The 22835-nt window shown below is 38.6% G+C and overlaps 1 protein-coding gene across 4 annotated transcripts in view; it reads left to right on the top strand.

Moving 5' to 3' along the window:
* KLHL20 (kelch like family member 20) overlaps positions 1-22835 on the top strand; it is a 68733-nt gene that overhangs the window by 7856 nt on the left and 38042 nt on the right. For 3 of the 4 annotated variants that reach the window (XM_032160959.2, XM_058442847.1, XM_058442848.1), the window contains one exon: positions 10652-11225. In XM_032160959.2, coding sequence (XP_032016850.1) covers positions 10652-11225 — 574 coding nt within the window. Of the gene's footprint in view, positions 1-2196; positions 2271-10651; positions 11226-22835 lie in introns of those variants that run through there. The other variant, XM_058442849.1, reaches the window with a different exon arrangement.

Genomic DNA, 22835 nt, shown 5'->3' with positions numbered 1-22835 from the left:
TCAACAGTAGCATCTTTATGTACGTAACTAAGGTTGTGACAATAACACTTTACTTTCAGCATGCAGTGTCAGTATTCCAGGAATTTTTGAATTGGTCTTCTGTCTTTAATTGTTACTTTTTTAAAAAAGAAGCTTGATTGTACCACTGTTAATCACGTGATTTATTCTTTCAGCATCTACTGTGTACAAGGCACCATTTTAGCTCTGTGGTTAAAAGCATTCTTGATTGTTTATGTGGATGGTAAAAATTATTCTTTAACTGCTCAGCTTTATGTTTTAGCCTTTAAAATTGCCAAGCATAAACAGTGATGTTTTTACCAGATGTGTAAGTATTTTGGAAAAATTGGTTGTTGTTGGAGAAAAGAAGAACCATGTTTTTTATTTTTGTGCTATATCTTTGCAATGCACATGCAATTTCTTCTTCCTAGAATGTCCTTATAGCTTTTTCTGTCCTTCTCAGGAGACTCCTTTTACACCTTAGTGTTTTATTATACTGTAGTTCCCGTCAGTGCTACAGCTTTGGAAGTAGCAGACTGATAGGGATGCTGTCTTTTGCAGACTAGATATTAGACTCTCTCAGTAGTTGTAGATGATTAGTATCTGAGAGAGACTCACATGAGGCTGACCTAAAACTCAGTGATCAGAATGCTTGAGTCATCCCCCTTTTAAGTAGCATGGTACTTTTGGAAGAATTTTCCATCAGAGGACTGCTTAATGAGTTTAGAATCAGAAACAGAAATATAACGATCTGGAGCATGGATATTTCACTTAAGCTCTGGGAAAACCCAGTGTAATATTCCTACTTTACAACAGCAACCTTTGTAGTAACCTGATAGGCTATACCTGTGAGATCCAGAATCTTTCTGAATGATGTTAAACATATACTTCATAGATTTTGCCTTTCTGAATGACTTTTAAGCTTTATTGAGGTATAATTGATATACAAAAAACTGTACATATTTTATGTATGCATTTTGATGAGTTTGGGCATGTGTATACACCCATGATATCACTACAATCAAGGTTCTAAACATATGTATCACCTCCAAAAATTATTTTATATATATATACACATACATATACATTATATATATGTTTTGGGGATTTTTTTTTTTTTTTTTTTTTTTTTTAGAGATGGGGCCTATGTTGCCTAGGCATGTCTCAAACTCCTGGGCTTAAGGGATCCCCCCGCCTTAACCTCCCAAAGTGCTGGGATTACAGGCATGAGCCACTAGGCTCAGCCTCCTCCAAAAATTCTTATGTTTGAACCACATCTTTTGTCCTGGTTGCCCTCTTACTGGTTATTCACGTATCTCCTCCTCTAGAGATTGCTTCTTTATATTACTTTGAATTTTCCACAGTCTATAGCAAAATGCTTTGTGTACATTAAAAGCAATTAGTAAGTATTTGTTAAAAGAATAATTAAGAAGCATAGATTGTCGTTTCTCTGCATGTTTATATAATGTGATGATATAAAAATCCAAATATCTTATTTCTAATTATTTGTCAGTAATTTGTGACTTTTACCTAGTAATTTAGCACCTGAATTTCTACATATGAAATATGAATATAAGATACAAATTTTCAAGCCAGGCATGGTGGCTCACACCTGTAGTCCCAGCTACTTAGGGGGCTGAGGTGGGAGGATCAATTGAGCCTAGGAGGTTGAGGCTGCAGTGAGCCGTGATCAAACCGCTGTATTCCAGCCTGGGTGACAGAGCAAGACCCTGTCGCAAAGAAAAGATACAAATTTGTATCTTATATATTATCTGGAATGACTTTTTAAAGATAATAAAAGTATTTTAAGTATTTTATAAGTACTTAAAGGTAATTCTGAAAATTTCTTAGACCATCCCAGTTAATTTTAGCTAGAAAAGGGATGACATAAGTTCACTTTGTTATGCTCATTCCCTTAAATATGAAATGCATTTTATAGGCTTCTTTTACCAAATTATTTGACTCTTCTTCTTGATATTTCACTGGTGAAGTTTTTCATGATGACTGAGTCTATAAAAAAAAAAAAATCTGCATTTGGTGAGTTTCTTGGGCTTTTAAAAATAGTTGTACAGAAATTTGGATAATCCATAAGAAAAAACAAAACAAAACCTCATTTTGAATTGCTAAATCATCCTAGAAACTCTTCCCTCTCCTTGCCTCCCAGCACTCACGTGAATTACAGTTATTAAATATTCACAGTACCTCAGGAGATGCGTGGTTTACCCTAAAGCATCCAGAGGCCTGCTCTGCTACTGAAAGCTTCATGATTTTGAGTAAGTCACATAACCAAACTAGTTTCTTCATATGTAAAAGGAGGGCATTTATGCTAGATGATCCGATGATCCATTCTATTCCATATCTAGATCTCCACACAAGCAAGAAGGGGCAGTTTTCATATTTAAGGACTTGTGAAGAACAACTTGTAAAATTTATAGACACATACATATATACTGTGATCCTATAAGGCAGTGTTCATCAAATTTGAGCAATTTACAGATACCCCACCACCTTTTTGTCCAGAACCCATTTTAGAGGAAAATAATTATTGCAGCTTCTAAAGACTATGTCCTTTAACACAAGTTTAAACAACACATACTTAAATGTACAGGAAATGCCCAACTTACAGACTTCTACAGTTTTATGTATACTAGCTCCAGCCATCATGCTTCTCTAAAGCCTTTGTTTAAAAACCAAAAATGGGGAGCCAAGATGGCCGAATAGGAACAGCTCCAGTCTACAGCTCCCAGCATGAGCGACGCAGAAGACAAATGATTTCTGCATTTCCAACTGAGGTACCGGGTTCATCTTACTGGGGATTGTCAGACAGTGGGTGCAGGACAGTGGGTGCAGCGCACTGAGCGTGAGCTGAAGCAGGGTGAGGCATCGCCTCACCCAGGAAGCACAAGGGGTCAGGGAATTCCTTTTCCTAGCCAAGGAAAGAGGTGACAGATGGCACTTGGAAAATCAGGTCACTCCCACCTTAATACTGTGCCTTTCCAACAGTATTAGCAAACGGCACACCAGGAGATTATATCCCATGCCGGGCTCGGAGGGTCCTACGCCCACGGAGCCTTGCTCATTGCTAGCACAGCAGTCTGAGATCAAACTGCAAAGTGGCAGTGAGGCTGGGGGAGGGGCACCCGCCATTGTCCAGGCTTGTGTAGGTAAACAAAGCAGCTGGGAAACTCAAACTGGGTGGAGCCCACTGCAGCTCAAGGAGGCCTGCCTGCCTCAGTAGACTCCACCTCTGGGGGCAGGGCATAGCCAAACAAAAGGCAGCAGAAACCTCTGCACACTTAAATGTCCCTGTCTGACAGCTTTGAAGAGAGTAGTGGTTCTCCCAGCACGCAGCTTGAGATCTGAAAACAGACAGACTGCCTCCTCAAGTGGGTCCCTGACCCCCCGAGTAGCCTAACTGGGAGGCACCCCCCAGTAGGGGCAGACTGACACCTCACAAGGCCGGGTACTCCTCTGAGACAAAACTTCCAGAGGAACGATCAGGCAGCAGCATTTGCTATTCACCAATATCCGCTGTTCTACAGCCTCCACTGCTGATACCCAGGCAAACAGGGTCTGGAGTGGACCTCCAGCAAACTCCAACAGACCTGCAGCTGAGGGTCCTGAGTGTTAGAAGGAAAACTAACAAAAAGAAAGGACATCCACACCAAAACCCCATCTGTACGTCACCATCATCAAAGACCAAAGGTAGATAAAACCACAAAGATGGGGAAAAAACAGAGCAGAAAACTGAAAATTCTAAAAATCAGAGCACCTCTCCTCCTCCAAAGGAACGCAGCTCCTCACCAGCAACGGAACAAAGCTGGACGGAGAATGACTTTGACGAGGTGAGAGAAGAAGGCTTCAGACTATCAAACTACTCCGAGCTAAAGGAAGAAGTTCGAACCTGTGGCAAAGAAGTTAAAAACCTTGAAAAAAGATGAGATGAATGGTTAACTAGAATAACAAATGCAGAGAAGTCCTTAAAGGACCTGATGGAGCTGAAAACCACGGCACGAGTACTACGTGACGAATGCACAAGGCTCAGTAGCCGATTCAATCAACTGGAAGAAAGGGTATCAGTGATGGAAGATCAAATGAATGAAATGAAGCAAGAAGAGAAGTTTAGAGAAAAAAGAATAAAAAAAATGAACAAAGCCTCCAAGAAATATGAGACTATGTGAAAAGACCAAATCTACATCTGATTGGTGTACCTAAAAGTGACGGGGAGAATGGAACCAAGTTGGAAAACACTCTGCAGGATATTATCCACGAGAACTTCCCCAATCTAGCAAGGCAGGCCAACATTCAAATTCAGGAAATACAGACAACGCCACAAAGATACTCCTCAAGAAGAGCAACTCCCAGACACATAATTGTCAGATTCACTAAAGGTGAAATGAAGGAAAAAATGTTAAGGGCAGCCAGAGAGAAAGGTCGGGTTACCCACAAAGGGAAGCCCATCAGACTAACAGCTGATCTCTCGGCAGAAACTCTACAAGCCAGAAGAGAGTGGGGGCCAATATTCAACATTCTTAAAGAAAAGAATTTTCAACCCAGAATTTCATATCCAGCCAAACTAAGCTTCATAAGTGAAGGAGAAATAAGATCCTTTACAGACAAGCAAATGCTGAGATTTTGTCACCACCAGGCCTGCCATAAAAGAGCTCCTGAAGGAAGCACTAAACATGGAAAGGAACAACCAGTACCAGCCACTGCAAAAACATGCCAAATTGTAAAGACTATCAAGGCTAGGAGGAAACTGCATCAACTAACAAGCAAAATAGCCAGCTAACATCATAATGACAGGATCGAATTCACACATAAAAATATTAACCTTAAATGTAAATGGACTAAATGCTTCAATTAAAAGACACAGACTGGCAAATTGGATAAAAAGTCAAGACCCATGAGTGTGCTGTATTCAGGAAACCCATCTCACGTGCAGAGACATACGTAGGCTCAAAATAAAGGGATGGAGGAAGATCTACCAAGCAAATGGAAAACAAAAAAGGGCAGGGGTTGCAATCCTAGTCTCTGATAAAACAGACCTTAAATCAACAAAGATCAAAAGAGACAAAGAAGGCCATTACGTAATGGTAAAGGGATCAATTCAACAAGAAGAGCTAACTATCCTAAATATATATGCACCCAATACAGGAGCATCCAGATTCATAAAGCAAGTCCTTAGAGACCTAGAAAGAGACTTAGCTCCCACACAATAATAATGGGAGACTTTAACACCCCACTGTCAACATTAGACAGATCAACGAGACAAAGTTAACAAGGATATCTAGGACTTGAACTCAGCTCTGCACCAATCAGACCTAATAGACATCTACAGAATTCTCCACCCCAGATCAACAGAATATACATTCTTTTCAGCACCACACCACATCTATTCCAAAATTGACCACATAGTTGGAAGTAAAGCACTCCTCAGCAAATATAAAAGAACAGAAATTACAACAAACTGTCTCTCAGACCACAGTGCAATCAAACTAGAACTCAGGATTAAGAAACTCACTCAAAACTGCTCAACTACATGGAAACTGAACAACCTGCTCCTGAATGACTACTGGGTACATAACGAAATGAAGGCAGAAATAAAGATGTTCTTTGAAACCAACAAGAACAAAGACACAACATACCAGAATCTCTGGGACACATTCAAAGCAGTGGGTAGAGGAAAATTTATAGCACTAAATGCCCACAAGAGAAAGCAGGAAAGACTAACATCACAATTAAAAGAACTAGAGAAGCAAGAGCAAACACATTCAAAAGCTAGCAGAGGGCAAGAAATAACTAAGATCAGAGCAGAACTGAAGGAAATAGAGACACAAAAACCCCTTCAAAAAATCAATGAATCCAGGAGCTGGTTTTTTGAAAAGATCAACAAAATTGATAGACTGCTAGCAAGACTAATAAAGAAGAAAAGAGAAGAATCAAATAGACGCAATAAAAAATGATAAAGGGAATATCACCACTGATCCCACAGAAATACAAACTACCATCAGAGAATACTCTAAACACCTCTACGCAAATAAACTAGAAAATCTAGAAGAAATGGATAAATTCCTGGACACATACACCGTCCCAAGACTAAACCAGGAAGAAGTTGAATCTCTGAGTAGATCAATAACAGGCTCTGAAATTGAGGCAATAATTAAGAGCTTACCAACCAAAAAAAGTCCAGGACCAGATGGATTCACAGCCAAATTCTACCAGAGGTACAAGGACGAGCTGGTACCATTCCTTCTGAAACTATTCCAATAGAAAAAGAGGGAATCCTCCCTAACTCATTTTATGAGGCCAGCATCATCCTGATACCAGACCCTAGCAGAGACACAACAAAAAAAGAGAATTTTAGACAAATATCCCTGATGAACATTGATGCAAAAATTCTCAATAAAATACTGGCAAACCGAATCCAGCAGCACATCAAGAAGCTTATCCACCATGATCAAGTGGGCTTCATCCCTGGGATGCAAGGCTGGTTCAACATACGCAAATCAATAAACATAATCAATTACATAAACAGAACCAATGACAAAAACCACATGATTATCTCAATAGATGCAGAAAAGGCCTGTGACAAAATTCAACAGCCCTTCATGCTAAAAACTCTCAATAAATTAGGTATTGATGGGACGTATCTCAAAATAATAAGAGCTATGTATGACAAACCCACAGCCAATATAATACTGAATGGGCAAAAACTGGAAGCATTCCCTTTGAAAACTGGCACAAGACAGGGATGCCCTCTCTCAACACTCCTATTCAACATAGTGTTGGAAGTTCTGGCCAGGACAATCAGGCAGGAGAAGGAAATAAAGGGTATTCAATTAGGAAAAGAGGAAGTCAAATTGTCCCTGTCTGCGGATGACATGATTGTATGTCTAGAAAACCCCATCGTCTCAGCCCAAAATCTCCTTAAGCTGATAAGCAACTTCAGCAAAGTCTCAGGATACAAAATCAATGTGTAAAAATCACAAGCATTCTTATACACCAATAACAGACAAACAGAGCCAAATCATGAGTGAACTCCCATTCACAATTGCTTCAAAGAGAATAAAATACCTAGGAATCCAACTTACAAGGGATGTGAAGGACCTCTTCAAGGAGAACTACAAACCACTGCTCAATGAAATAAAAGAGGATACAAACAAATGGAAGAAGATTCCATGGTCATGGGTAGGAACAATCAATATTGTGAAAATGGCCATACTGCCCAAGGTAATTTATAGATTCAATGCCATCCCCATCAAGCTACCAATGACTTTCTTCACAGAATTGGAAAAAACTACTTTAAAGTTCATATGGAACCAAAAAAGAGCCCGCATTGCCAAGTGAATCCTAAGCCAAAAGAACAAAGCTGGAGGCATCACGCTACCTGACTTCAAACTATACTACAAGGCTACAGTAAGCAAAACAGCATGGTACTGGTACCAAAACAGAGATATAGACCACTGAAACAGAGCAGAGCCCTCAGAAATAATGCCACATATCTACAACTATCTGATCTCTGACAAACCTGACAAGAAGAAATGGGGAAAGGATTCCCTATTTAATAAATGGTGCTGGGAAAATTGGCTAGCCATATTTAGAAAGCTGAAACTGGATCCCTTCCTTACACCTTATACAAAAATTAATTCAAGATAGATTAAAGACTTAAATGTTAGACCTAAAACCATAAAAACCCTAGAAGAAAACCTAGGCAATACCATTCAGGGCATAGGCTTGGGCAAGGATTTCATGAGTAAAACACCAAAAGCAATGGCAACAAAAGCCAAAATCGACAAATGCGATCTAATTAAACTAAAGAGCTTCTGCACAGCAAAAGAAACCACCATCAGAGTGAACAGGCAACCTACAGAATGGGAGAAAATTTTTGCAATCTACTCATCTGACAAAGGGCTAATATCCAGAATCTACAATGAACTCAAACAAATTTACAAGAAAAAAACAACCCCATCAAAAAGTGAGTGAAGGATATGAACAGACACTTCTCAAAAGAAGACATTTCTGCAGCCAAAAAACACATGAAAAAATGCTCATCATCACTGGCCATCAGAAAAATGCAAATCAAAACCACAATGAGATACCATCTCACACCAGTTAGAATGGCCATCATTAAAAAGTCAGGAAACAACAGGTGCTGGAGAGGATGTGGAGAAATAGGAACACTTTTGCACTGTTGGTGGGAGTGTAAACTAGTTCAACCATTGTGGAAGTCAGTGTGGCAATTCCTCAGGGATCTAGAACTAGAAATACCATTTGAACCAGCCATACTATTACTGGGTATATACCCAAAGGATTATAAATCATGCTACTATAAAGACACATGCACACGTATGTTTATTGTGGCACTATTCACAGTAGCAAAGAATTGGAACCAACCCAAATGTCCAACAATGATAGACTGGATTAAGAAAATGTGGCACATATACACCATGGAATACTATGCAGCCATAAAAAATGATGAGTTCATGTCCTTTCTAGGAACATGGATGAAGCTGGAAACCATCATTCTCAGCAAACTATTGCAAGGATAAAAAACCAAACACCGCACGTTCTCACTCATAGGTGGGAATTGAACAATGAGAATACATGGACACAGGAAGGGGAACATCACACACCAGGGCCTGTTGTGGGGTTGGGGGATGGGGGGGATAGCATTAGGAGATATACCTAATGTTAAATGACGAGTTAATGGGTACAGCACACCAACATTGCACATACATAATGTAACAAACCTGCACATTGTGCACATGTACCCTAAAACTTAAAGTATAATAATAAAAAAAATTTTTTTTTAAATTAAAAAATAATAAAAATAAAAACCAATAACGGCTGGGTGCGGTGGCTCACGCCTGTAATCCCAGCACTTTGGGAGGCTGAGGCAGGCAGCTCACGAGGTCAGGAGATCAAGACCATTCTGGCTAACTCGGTGAAACCCCCTCTCTACTAAAAATACAAAAAATTAGCCAGGCATGGTGGCACATACCTGTAGTCCCAGCTACTTGGGAGGCTGAGGCAGGAGAATCGCTTGAACCCAGGAGGCGCAAGTTGCAGTGAGCCGAGATTGCACCACTGCACCCCAGCCTCCGCAACAGAGCCAGACTCCGTCTCAAAAGAAAAAAAACAAAAAAACAAAAACAAAAAAAAAACCCAGTGTGATGGTATGTGACTTTAATCCCAGCTACTCAGGAGAACTGTTTGAGCCTAGGAGTTCAAGACCAGTGTGGGCAACTTAGACCCTCATCTCAAAAATTAAAAAAAATTAATAAAAAAACCCAGCAACAACAAATGGTAGAATAATCTGAAAAAGAGAGAGATTCTTTTCCTTCTCCCTTCTTGTACCTATTGTTCTGGTGTCTTGGGATTTCAAAACTCAGGCCAGTGGCATTTAAGCTTTTTTCATATAACCTGCAGTTTACGAAGGGAACCAGTGATGCATATCTATACAAATTTGTGTGTGTACGTACACACAATTGAACATGCTTAACTAAATGAAATGTATGCTGTTACTTTCTATTTCATTTTTTAATGCTTCTTATGAGGCACTGAATTTTACAACTAAACCTAGTCCCCATTTACAGCACTCTTACCATAGAAAAATATAAACCTCCAAATAAACTTTTAGATTCAACTTTTAAATACTACTTATTTATAAATTGAAGAATGTCTGTTTATGAACTTATTCACTTATTTTATAATCATACGGAAACCTCAGTGATTCAGACCAATTTGACAGGAGCAATTTGACATATGTAGTACTTTTAAATGAGGCTTATCATATTTAATATCTCTAGATATGAAATTAGACCCAAATTAATCTAACAAAATCTTGACCTGGAGGCTCTTTGGAGTCCTGCTAAATCATCATTTAGCTTGCCATTTTCTTTACTATTTTAATTTTAATAAACTTTGAAGAAAAGATTTCTGTGTAAAGATAAACTTCAATCCAGACTTTTTTTTTTTTGAGACGGAGTCTCGCTCTGTCGCCCAGGCTGGAGTGCGGTGACGCAATCTCAGTTTACTGCAGCCTCTGCCTCCAGGGTTCAAGTGATTCTCATGCTTCAGCCACCCAAGCAGCTGGGATTATAGGCATGCACCACCACACACAGCTAATTTTTCTGTAATTTTAGGAGAGACAATTTTGCCACATTCACCAGGTTTTGAACTCCTGGCCTCAAGTGATAAGCTTACCTCGGTCTCCCAGAGATTACAGACATGAGCCACCACACCAGGCCATCAGTCCAAACTTTGTAGATTGTCTTTAATTTGAAATTTAACTATTAATTGAAGCGTGTTAACTTGGGCTTAATTTTTAAAATGGATAAGCATAACCACCTGATCTAAAAGTTTTATTACTATAGTAGCTGCAATTTAAATGGTTTATATAGACCAGGCATGTTGGCTTATGCCTATAATCCCAGCACTTTGGGAGGTCGAGGCAACAGGATTACTTAAGCCCAAGAGTTTGAGACCAATCTGGGCAACACAGTGAGACATCATCTTTACAAAAAATTTAAAAAAAAAAAATCACCAAGCTAATTACGTTTCCTTATCACTTGAATTACAAACATTTAAGGGGAGAAAAGAGCTTATAATAATACTGCCATCTTCTCTCTCTCCCCCGTCATTCCTATAGGTGTACCAACATTCGACCAGGAGAGACTGGAATGGATGTAACAAGCCGCTGCACCCTTGGAGACCCCAACAAACTGCCAGAAGGGGTTCCCCAACCTGCCCGCATGCCCTATATCTCAGACAAGCACCCTCGACAAACCTTGGAAGTAATTAACCTTCTGAGAAAGCACCGGGAGCTGTGTGATGTGGTGCTAGTTGTGGGCGCCAAGAAGATATATGCCCATCGAGTCATTTTGTCAGCCTGTAGTCCCTACTTCCGAGCTATGTTTACAGGAGAATTGGCAGAGAGCCGTCAGACAGAAGTAGTGATCCGAGACATCGACGAGAGGGCTATGGAATTACTGATTGACTTTGCGTATACCTCCCAGATAACAGTAGAAGAGGGCAATGTTCAGACTCTTCTGCCAGCTGCTTGCCTCCTCCAGCTGGCAGAAATACAGGAAGCCTGCTGTGAATTCTTAAAGAGACAATTAGATCCTTCTAACTGCCTGGGCATTCGGGCTTTTGCTGACACACATTCATGTCGTGAGTTGCTAAGGATAGCAGACAAGTTCACCCAACATAACTTTCAAGAGGTGAGTTGCACTTGGTGTTCCAATGCACCCATTTGTTGGAGAGCAATATGGGTTCACATTCTGCTAAATAACACTTGCCTGGGTATTTCCTGCTGATTCTAACTCATAATAGCAAATAAATAAGTTATTATAAATCCTAAACCTGGCTTTTATTTTAGAGGCCAATTTTGTGTTCTACCAGCAAAAGTTAAGATTTAGGGATTTATTCTCCCTGACTGTATTCATTAAAGTATTAAAAAAAAGGAAAATTTAGAAAAAGGTTCATTTATAAGCCAAAATAGAGTAATTCATAAGAGGATCTATGCCTGATAGGATACCTGGTATCATCATTTGTATAAGATATTTCCTTCCTGATTATGTGGATTATTCAGAATAAATTATAGATTATAGGTTATTTGGTAAACTAATAATCTGAAAAGATGAGTTTAGATGTTATCAAAATAATTTTCATTAAACCTATCTTTCCCTTATTTATTTAACAAATATTTGTAAAGCTACTATGTTTCAGCCACTGTGCTTGGGAGCATAAGGTATAATATTGAACAAGAAATCTAGAGTCTCTGTATTCATGGAGTTTATAATCTAGCAGGGAAGATAATCATTAAATGTTTAATTATACAAATAATTAACTACAGTTAATGGGTGTTACAGAGAAGCAGTCCTGGATGATTTAAGAGTGTATTACAGAGAAATTTAACTTTGGTTCTGGAACAACTTGTGCAAAATCCCAAGACATTAAAAAGCATCACTAGTTTGAAGACCTGAAAAAAACCAAGTGAGACCCAGGGATCAAGGGGGGTAGAGGATGTTACATAGTGATTACACAGAAAGAAGAGGGCTAAATCACACTGAGGTTGATAGACTATGTTAAGAATTTGAGATTGGCCTGGTGCAGTGGCACATGCCTGTGATCCCAGCACTTTGGGAGGCTGAGGCGCTCAGATTGCATGAGCTCAGGAGTTCAACACTAGCCTGGGCAACATGGCGAAACCCTGTCTGTACAAAAAAATACAAAAATTAGTCGGGCATGGTGGCATGCACCCTTAGTCCCAGCTACTTAGGAGGCTGAGGTGGGAGGATGGCTTGAGCCCAGGAGGTAGAGGTTGCAGTGAGCCAAGATCGTGCCACTGCACTCCAGCCTGGGTGAGAGAGCCAGACCAGACCCTATCTCAAAAAAAAAAAAAAAGGAATTTGAGATTGATCTTAAGAGTGCTAGAAAACCATTAAAGGGTTTTAAGCAAAGGAAAAATATGGTCTGTTTTACAACTTTTTAAACAAAATCATATTTTTATTTATTTTGCAGTGAAGTGGTCAGCTCAGGACCATACTTTTTTTTTCCCCCAATAGTTTTTGGAGAACAGGTGGTGTTTGATTTTATGAATAAGTTCTTCATTGGTGATTTCAGAGATTTTGGTGTACCCATCACCTGAGCAGTGTACACCGTACCCAATGTGTAGTCTTTTAACTCTCACCCACCTCCCACACTTCCCCCTGAATCCCCAAAGCTCATTGTGTCATTCTTACGACTTTGCATCCTCATAGCTTAGCTCCCACTTATAAGTGAGAACATATGATTTTTGGTTTTCCATTCCTGAGTTACATCACTTAGAATAATGGTCTCCAACCAACTCCATCCAGATTGCTGCAAATGCCATTTTATCCTTTTTTTTTTTTTTTTTTTTTTGAGACGGAGTCTCACTTGCTCTGTTGCCGAGGCTGGAGTGCAACGGGGCTTAGTCTCAGCTCACTGCAACTTCTGCCTGCTGGGTTCAAGTGATTCTCCTACCTCAGCCTCCCAAGTAGCTGGGACTATAGGTACACGCCACCATGTCCAGCTAATTTTTGTGTTTTTATTAGAGATGGGGTTTCACCATGTTGGCCAGGCTGGTCTCAAATTCCTGACCTCAAGTGATCTGTGATCTGCTTGCCTCAGCCTCCCAAAGTGCTGGGATTACAGGCATGAGTCACCGTTCCTGGCCAATATATTGTTCCTTTTTATGGCTGAGTAGTATTCTGTGGTATATATACATACCACATTTTCTTTATCCACTCGTTGATTGATGGGCATTTGGGCTGGTTCCATATTGTTGCAGTTGCTAATTGTGCTACTATAAACTTGCGTATGCAAGTATCTTTTTCATATAATGACTTCTTTTCCTCTGGGCAGGTAACCAGTAGTGGGATTGCTGGATCAAATGGTAGATATACTTTTAGTTCTTTAAGGAATCTCCATACTGTTTTCCATAGTGGTTGCACTAGTTCACATTCCCACCAGCAATGTAAAAGTGTTCCCTTTTCACCACATCCATGCCAACATCTTTTTTTTTTTTTTAATTTTGAAACAGAGACTCACTGTGTTGAGGCTGGAGTGCAGTGGCATGATCTCGGCTCACTGCAACCTCCGCCTCCCGGGTTCAAGCAATTCTGCCACCTCAGCCTCCCGAGTAGCTGGGATTGCAGGCATTTGCCACCACACCAAGCTAATGTTTATATTTTTAGTAGAGATGGGGTTTCACTATGTTGGCCAGGCTGGTCTCAAACTCCTGACCTCAGGTGATCTGCCCGCCTTGGCCTCCCAAAGTGCTGGGATTACAGGCGTGAGCCACTGCACCCAGCCTATTTTTTTATTTTTTAAATTATGGCCATTCTTGCAGAGTAAAGTGGTATCACATTGTGGTTTTGATTTGCTGCTCATTAGTGATGTTGAGCATTTTTTCATATGTTTTTTGGCCATTTGTGTATCTTCTTTTGAGAATTGTCTATTGGTCTTTAGCCCACTTTTTGATGGAATTATTTGTTTTTTTTTTTCTTGGTGATTTGTTTGAATTCCTTGTAGATTCTGGATATTAGTCTGTGGTTGGATCCGTAGTTTGCAAACATTCTCTCCCACTCCGTGGGTTGTCTATTTACTCTGCTGATTATTTCTTTTGCTGTGCAGAAGCTTTTTAGTTTAAATTCCATCTATTTATCTTTGTTTTTGTTGCATTTGCTTTTGGTTCTTGATCATGAACTCTTTGCCTGAGCCAATGTCTAGAAGGGTTTTTCCAATGTTACCTTCTAGAATTTTTATGGTTTCATGTCTTAGATTTAAGTCTTTGATCCATCTTGAGTTGGTTTTTGTATAAGGTGAGAGACAAAGATTCAGTTTCATTCTTCTGCATGTGGCTTGCCAATTATCCCAGCACCATTTGCTGAATAGGGTGTCCTTTCCCCACATTATGTTTTTGTTTGCTTTGTCAAAGATCAGTTGGCTTTAACTATTTGGCCTTATTTCTGGGTTCTCTATTCTTTCCATTGGTCTATGTACCTATTTTTATACCAGTACCATGCTGTTTTGGTGACTATAGCCTTGTAAAATAGTTTGAAGTTAGGTAATGTGATGCCTCCAGATTTGCTTAGCCTTCCTTTGGGTATGTGGGCTCATTTTTGGTTCCATATGAATTTTAGGATTGTTTTTTCTAGTTCTGTGAAGAATGATGGTGGTATTTTGATGGCAATTGCATTGAATTTATGGATTCTCTTGGCAGTATAGACATTTTCACAATATTCTACCCATTCATGAGCATGAGATGGGTTTCCATTTGTTTGTGTCATCTATGATTTCTTTCAGCAGTGTTTTGGTAGAGACCTTTCACTTCTGTAGTGAGATATATTCCTAAGTATTTTATCTTTTTTTTTTTTTTGCAGCTATTATAAAAGGTGTTAGGTTCTTGATTTGATTCTCAGCTTGGTCGCTCTTCGTGTATAGCAGTACTACTGGTTTGTGTACATCAATTTTGTACCCTGAAACTTTACTGAATTCATTTACCAGTTCTTGGAGCTTTTTGGATGAGTCTTTAGGGTTTTCTAGGTATACAATCATATTGTTGGCAAACAGCAACAGTTTGACTTTCTCTTTAACAATTTGGATGCTCTTTATTTCATTTGTTTGTTTGTTACAAGAGACGAGGTCTTGCTCTATCCCCTAGGCTGGAGTGTTTTGGTGCAAACACAGCTCACTGCAGCTTTGACCTCCAGGGCACAAGCGATCCTCCCGCCTCAGCCCCCCATGTAGCTGGGACTACAGGTGCACACCATCATGCCCGGCTAATTTTTGTACTTTTCTGTAGAGACACGGTTGTGCCATGTTGCCCAGGCTGGTCTCAAACTCCTGAGCTCAGGCAATCCACCTGCCTCGGCATCCCAAAGTGTTGGGAGTACAGGCGTGAGCCACTGCACCTAGTCCTGGATGCCCTTTATTTCTTTCTCTTGTGTGATTGCTTTGGCTAGGACTTAAAGTACTATGTTGAATAGAAGTGGTGAAAGTGGGCATCTTTGTCTTGTTCCAGTTCTCAGGGGGAATGCTTTCAGCTTTTCCTGTTCAGTATAATATTGGCTGCAGGTTTGCCATAGATGGTTTTTATTACCTTAAGGTATGTCCCTTCTATGCCGATTTTCCTGAGGGTTTTAATCATAAATGGATGCTAGATTTTGTCAAATGCTTTTTGTGTATCTAATGAGATGATCATATGATTTTTATTTTTAATTCTGTTTATGTGGTATATCACAATTATTGACTTGCATATGTTAAACTATCCCTTCATCCCTGGTACGAAACCCACTTGATCATGGTGGATTGTCTTTTTGATATGCTGTTGGATTCAGTTAGCTATTATTCTGTTGAGGATTTTTGCATCTATGTTCATCAGGGATATTGGTCTGTAGTTTTGTTTCTTTGGTATGTTCTTTCCTGGTTTTGGTATTAGGGTGATACTGGCTTCATAGAATGATTTAGGGAGGATTCCCTCTTTCTCTGTCTTTTGGAATAGTGTCCGTAGGATTGGTACCAATTGTTTTTTTGGAGACGGAGTCTCGCTCTGTTGCCCAGGCTGGAGTACAGTGGCATGATCTCAGCTCACTGCAACCTCCGCCTCCCGGGTTCAAGCGATTCTCCTGCCTTAGCCTCCCGAGTATCTGGAACTACAGGCACCCACCACCACGCCCAGCTAATTTTTCGTATTTTAATGGAGATGGGGCTTCACCGTTTTGCCCAGACTGGTTTTGAACTCCTGAGCTCAGGCAATCCGCCACCTCAGCCTCCCAAAGTGCTGGGATTACAGGCATGAGCCATCGTGCCTGGCCCAATTCTTCTTTAAATGTCTGATAGACTTCAGCTGTGAATCCATCTGGTCCTGGACTTTTTTTTTGTTAGCAATTTTTTTAATTGTCATTTCAATCTCACTGTTGTTATTGGACTGTTCAGAGTTTCTGTTTCTTCCTGGTTTAATTTAGGAGGGTTGTATGTTTTCAGGAACTTATCCATCTCCTCCAGGTTTTCTTGTTTGTGCACATAAGGATGTTCATAGTAGCCTTGAGTTATCTTTTGTATTTCTGTGGTATCGGTTATAATATCTCCCCCCCCCTTTTTTTTTTTTTTGAGATGGAGTTTCGCACTTGTCGCCCAGGCTGGAGTGCAGTGGTGCGATCTCGGCTCACTGCAACCTCCGCCTCCCGGGTTCAAGCAATTCTTCTGCCTCAGCTGGGATTACAGGCACCTGCCACCACGCCCAGCTAATTTTTTGTATTTTTAGTAGAGACAGGGTTTCGCCATGTTGGGCAGGCTGGTCTGGAATTCCTGACCTCAGGTGATCTACCAACTTTGGCGTCCCAAAGTGTTGGGATTATGGGTGTGAGCCACCGCACCTAGCCCCATTTTGTTTCCAATTGAGCTTATTTGGATCTTCTCTCTTCTTTTCTTGGTTAATCTTGATAATGGTCTGTCCATTTTGTATATCTTTTCAAAGAACCAGCTTTTCTTTCATTTCTCTTTTGTACTGTTTTTTCTGTTTCAGTTTCATTTAGTTCTGCTCTGATCTTTATCATTTCTTTTTTTTTTTTTTTTTTTTTATGATGGAGTCTCGCTTTGTCGCCCAGGCTGGAGTGCAGTGGCACGATTTCGGCTCACTGCAAGCTCCGCCTTCTGGGTTCACGCCATTCTCCTGCCTCAGCCTCTCCAAGTAGCTGGGACTACAGATGCGTGCCACCATGCCCGGCTAATTTTTTGTATTTTTAGTAAAGACAGGGTTTCACCGTGGTCTTGATCTCCTGACCTCGTGATCCACCCGCCTCGGATTCCCAAAGTGCTGGGATTACAAACATGAGCCACCGTGCCTGGCCTATCATTTCTTTTCTTCTGCTGGGTTTGGGTTTGGTTTGTTCTTATCTAGTTCCTTGAGGTTTGACCTTAGATTGTCTATTTGTACTCTTTCAGAATTTTCATGTAGGCATTTAATGCTATGAACTTTCCTCTTAGCACCGCTTTTGCTGTATCCCACAGGTTTTGATAGGTTGTATCACTATTGTTGTCAGTTTAAAGAATTTTTTAATTTTCATCTTGATTTCATTGTTAACCTAAAGATCATTTCAGGAGCAGATTATTTAATTTCCATGTGTTTGCATGGTTTTGAGATTCCTTCTGGAGTGGATTTCTCCCCATTGAGAAAGCAGGCAGGACTTTCAGGCCTGGCCCCTCCCTGCCTGCCGTGGCTTTGGCTTCCGTGTCGTATCTGCACTTCTCGTTTGCCCCCACTGGATTCTGCCCAGGAAAATTTGCACTCAGCCAAATTATTACACAGTTTACCTGGAAGTCTCCTTCTTTCTGTGGCCCTTCCCCAGTTCCACTGGCTGCTCTCCCCAAGGACCCCTGTGAGATAAAGTCAGAAATGGCTTCCCTAGGGACCAGGACTGCCTACAGGGCTTTTCCTACTGCTGCTTCTACTTTTATATGTCACTAAATTCACTTCAGCTCTAGGTAAGACTACACCCTACTCCTATAATCTGGATTTTCAGGTTTACCAGTGAGGATGTATGTTCAGAGGTGGGCTTTGCCCCTCTCATACTTTTGGGCACTCACAGTTTTTTGGCTTTCAGGTTTTGCAGCTGCAAGCCACTTCTATCAAAGGATCTGTGAATTCTTTTCAGTTTTCCTGGTATGTTCCTTTGCTGGTTCTTGGAGTAAAAGTTCACAATGTGAATCTCCACACACTGTTCTGTCTGTCCAATTGGGGGCTGCAAGTTAGTCCTGCCTCCTATCTGCCATTTTTTACATATTTTCTGTTTTATACTTTAATACCACCCTTCTGTCCACCAGGATAACCTCCAATGGATCAAACATTTAAACATACAAAATAAAACCATGAAAATATTACACAATGGTATGGAGCAATTTCTTTATAATCTTGAAGTGAAAAAGGTCTTTCTAATTGACTAACCCAGAAAAGACAGAAGATAAAATTGATAGATTTGACTACACACAATTCAAAATTTTCTGCATGGTAAAACAAAGCAGAACAAAAATTACAAGACAAGTCAAAGGCAAGCTGGGGAAAAATATTTGTAAGTCGTCCTTTCTGGTGGTGATGATGTAACTTACATTAATGGAATCCTACAAGTGAAACATCTTTGAATTATTGGCATACACCTTTTGATTATGGTGGTGTTAGAATCTATTTGCTAATATTTAGTATTTTTACATCAATATTCATAAATTATATTAGTCTTGAATTTCCTTGTACTGCCTTTTGTCAAGTATAAATCTTATACTTCATGAAAATGAGTTGGAAGTTTTCTTCATGTTCTGTGCTCTGAAACAACAAATATACTGTGCAGACTATGTTCTGTAAAAGTTTGATAGAATTTCCCTCTGAAATCATATAGGTTTCGTGCTTTTTTGTAAAGTAATTTATTGTTAAGTTTTTCTATTTCTTCTATGAAATTTTCTTTCTTTTCAGGGATCAATTTGGGTAAACTGTATTTCCCTAGAAAATTACCAATTTCATCTAGGTTTTCAAATTTATCTGTATAGAGGTATACAAAGTAATCTCTTTAATTTTTAAATTTCTGTAGCAGTGGTTATTTACCCTTAATACTTTGATTTTGTATGTGTGTTTTTAATGTTTCTTTCCTTGAATAAGTTAACTAATAATCCGTTTTAACTTTTTTCAAACAAAGAGGATTTTTTACTTATTAATTAGATCTACCTTTTTGCTTGATTGTATTTCATTCTGGTTTTACCTTTATTATCTTCTTCCTTGTACTTTCTTTTGGCTTATTCTTTTTCTAGCTGTTTGAGTTGAGACTTAATTTATTTTCATTCTTTTATATTTACTATAAGTATTTAAAGCTATTCTTCTCGGATCACTGGTTTTAATGTATTTAATTGATTCTGGTCTTTAGTGCTTCGTTATCATTGTTTTATAAAAATTCTGTGTATATTTCTCTAACTCAAAAACTATTAATAATTTTTTTAAATTTCTAGATGGAAGGGTTTTTTGTGTTTTTTTATTTCATTTTTAATTGCTGGTTTTAGTGGACTTTGATCAGTGTTTGTAATAATTCTACTCTATGAAATTTGCTTTCTTGGTAACCTAATATATGATCAATTTTTCTATTTTATGTGTGCTTGAGAAAAATGTGTATTTTCTAGTTTCTATTCTCATAATATAGTATTTAATATGTATGCATAAGATCTACCTTATTGATTATGTTGCTTGGCTCTTCTATATTCCTTTTTTGTCCTTGGACCTGTGTGTTAAAGTCTCTTATTAGTGTGTCTATTTCTCTTTATATCATCTATAGGTAGTTACTGTGTTGCCTTATGCATAATCATAACTTTATGTCTTGATTATGAATTGTGACTTTGAGCTTTGTAAAGTGTTCTCCCTTGTCAGATTTAATTCATTTGTTGTCTAAGTTCTAGTTTGTCTGATATCTGGATTTCAATTCATTTTCTTATTGTTTCCATTTGACTGTATATATTTGTTTTTCCCATTACTTTTAGCCTGTTCAAAATATGATGTTTTAAGTAATTTTCTTGAATTAGTGTAGAACTGAGCTTTGCTTTATGAGCGGATTTGAAATCCTTTCCTTTAAATAGGCAATTTAAGCCCATTTGCATTTATTGCTCTGACTGATATGTTTGTTTTCAACTCTGTCATATTTTTATAAATAGTACCTGATTCAGTTATATTTACTGTATTTCTTTTTCTATGTGGAATCTTCTTTGCCTTTTATTTTAATTTCTTTTGGTATATAGGAAAGTTTGTATTTTTGTTCCACTGGTTACTTTTACAAACTAGAAAAAGAAGAGCAAATTAAACCCACAGTAGAAGGAAGAAAATAATAAAGATTAGAATAAAAACCAAGAGCTCTTTAAAAAAAAACAAAAGATGAACCTCCATCTCTATACTGATCAAGAAAAAAAGGAAAGAAGACACAAGTTACCAGTAACAGGAATGAAAGAGAAGATATCACTACAAATTCTTTATACATAAGAAGGATGATGAGGAAATATTATGAACAACATTTTACCTATAAATTCAGAGATGAAATAGGCAAATTCTCTGAAGAAAACACAAATTACAAAAACTAAGAAGAAACAGAAAAACAGAATAACCCTATATCTATGAAATAAATTGAACTAATAAATTAAAAACCTTCTCACAAAGAAAATGCCAGTCCCAGATGGTGAATTTATCAAACATGTAAAGAAGAAATAACACTAATCCTATGCAAAGTCTTTCAGAAAAGGAGAATGAAGTTACCAACTCATTTTATAAGGCCAGAATTGCCCTGATTGAAACCACAGACGCTAAAAGAAAACTACAGATCAGTATCTCTCATGATCTTAGATACAAAAATTCTTAACAAACTATTAGTAAATTAATTCCAACAAAGTATAAAGGGGGAAATACTATGACTTAATTGGGGTTTATATTATTAACTAATGTTGATAGAATCATTATTTTATAGTCACATTTAATTTTTCATTGAAAATAATCTAACTTCTTTAGATGCCTTCATAACAGACTTGTCTCTTCATTTCTTTCCACTGTTTTCAAATACCAAATCCACTTTCCAAAAATAAAGATTTGCCATCACTGAGGAGCTCCAAAACAATATGCTAAAGGCTTTGGACCCCACTGGGTGCAGCACACCAACATGGCACATGTATACATATGTAACCTGCACGTTGTGCACATGTACCCCAAAACTTAAAGTATAATAAAAAAAATTTTAAAAAAAATTCTCTGCTTCAGAACGTCCTTGGATTATGGTAATATTCTGTATCTTGATTGTGGTCATGTTTACATGAGTATATAATTTATCAGAACTCATTGAGCAGTACACTTAAAATTTGTTTTTTTTTAATGTCTTGCTCTAACTATAAGTTGTGTTTTAGATCTAAGGTATTCACAAATATCTGAAGAATATTCTTTTTTTTTTTTTTTTTTTTGTTGAGACGGAGTCTCGCTCTGTCGCCCAGGCTTGGAGTGCAGTTGCGCGATCTCGGCTCACGACAAGCTCCGCCTTCCGGGTTCACGCCATTCTCCTGCCTCAGCCTGCAGAGTAGCTGGGACTACAGGCACCCGCCACCGCACCCGGCTAATTTTTTATATTTTTAGTAGAGACGGGTTTTCACCGTGGTCTCGATCTTCTGACCTCGTGATCCGCCCGCCTCGGCCTCCCAAAGTGCTGGAAAGAATATTCTTGATGGTAGAGAAAGTTCTGAAATTCCTTCTAGTTCTAATCCTGCCTCCAAAGTGAACCTGATACATACCATATTGAAATCCCAGTAAGGAAATCTTACTCTTGTTTGTTGGACTAGCATGGCTCCATGTAGGTGCAAAAAAAGTCATTTGGAGCTTAACATTTGTGACTCATTTGAATTATTTTTTAACTTAATCAAATCTGTGTTTAATTTTCTCCTACTTCATTAGACCTAGCTTAATTCATACAGTGTTACTCTGCTTATAAACATACATTTTTAAATTGTCTAAACTCAACAACTAAGTTCACCATATACTTGTTAGAACAATTCCAGATGACTTTGCTTATTCATTCATGTTTGTTTTCAGCTTTATTCATTCTTCAAATAGCATCTACATTCATCTGAAGAAACTAAAAGTAAGCTGATTACCGTAATAATGTGGGGCTTAAAGTTCAGATCGCCTCTAAACTCTTATTTAAGAGTAGATATTGTGAAGCATTATTTTCTTAACTTGGTTGATTCAAGGATAGACTTTAGTGCTAGATCTGCCCAAATGGTATATCATTAATATCCTCTTACTGGTGGTGGGAAAAGGAGAGGTAGCATTTTAGCCAGGCATGTCTATCAGAAGTATTATTTTTACTCTCTGCTCTTAGTGCCAAATATTTTCTCACCCAAACTTTCATATCTTCCTGTCATCTTGCGTTTCCATTAAATGAGTTAACACCTTAGTAGATTATTCATAAACTTCAAACTTGGTGATCATTGATATTTATATAACATTTGGTTTATACCTTGATGAAATATAAAAAGAAATGTTTAGGCACTTCACAAAGATACACAATACCATACTTAAGTGAAGAAATCAGAGAGAAAAATAAGAGGAAAGCAAGATGCAGCCATGACTAAACTTTTGCATGCTGTGAAGACCAACACACTTACTAGAGCTAAGCCCCAAATGTAGCCCTGGACTTTATAGTCCCTCAACACAAGGTTAACAGATAAAATACAGGGTACCCAATTAAATTTAAATTCCAGATAAACAAGTTATTTATAGTATAAGTATGTCTTGTATTTTTGTT

The sequence above is a fragment of the Hylobates moloch genome, unplaced genomic scaffold (assembly GCF_009828535.3).
Source record: "Hylobates moloch isolate HMO894 unplaced genomic scaffold, HMol_V3 SCAFFOLD_8, whole genome shotgun sequence".
Taxonomy (NCBI): Eukaryota; Metazoa; Chordata; class Mammalia; order Primates; family Hylobatidae; genus Hylobates; species Hylobates moloch.
Note: the sequence above shows the minus strand (reverse complement) of the source record. Positions and strands in the feature narration are given on the sequence as shown.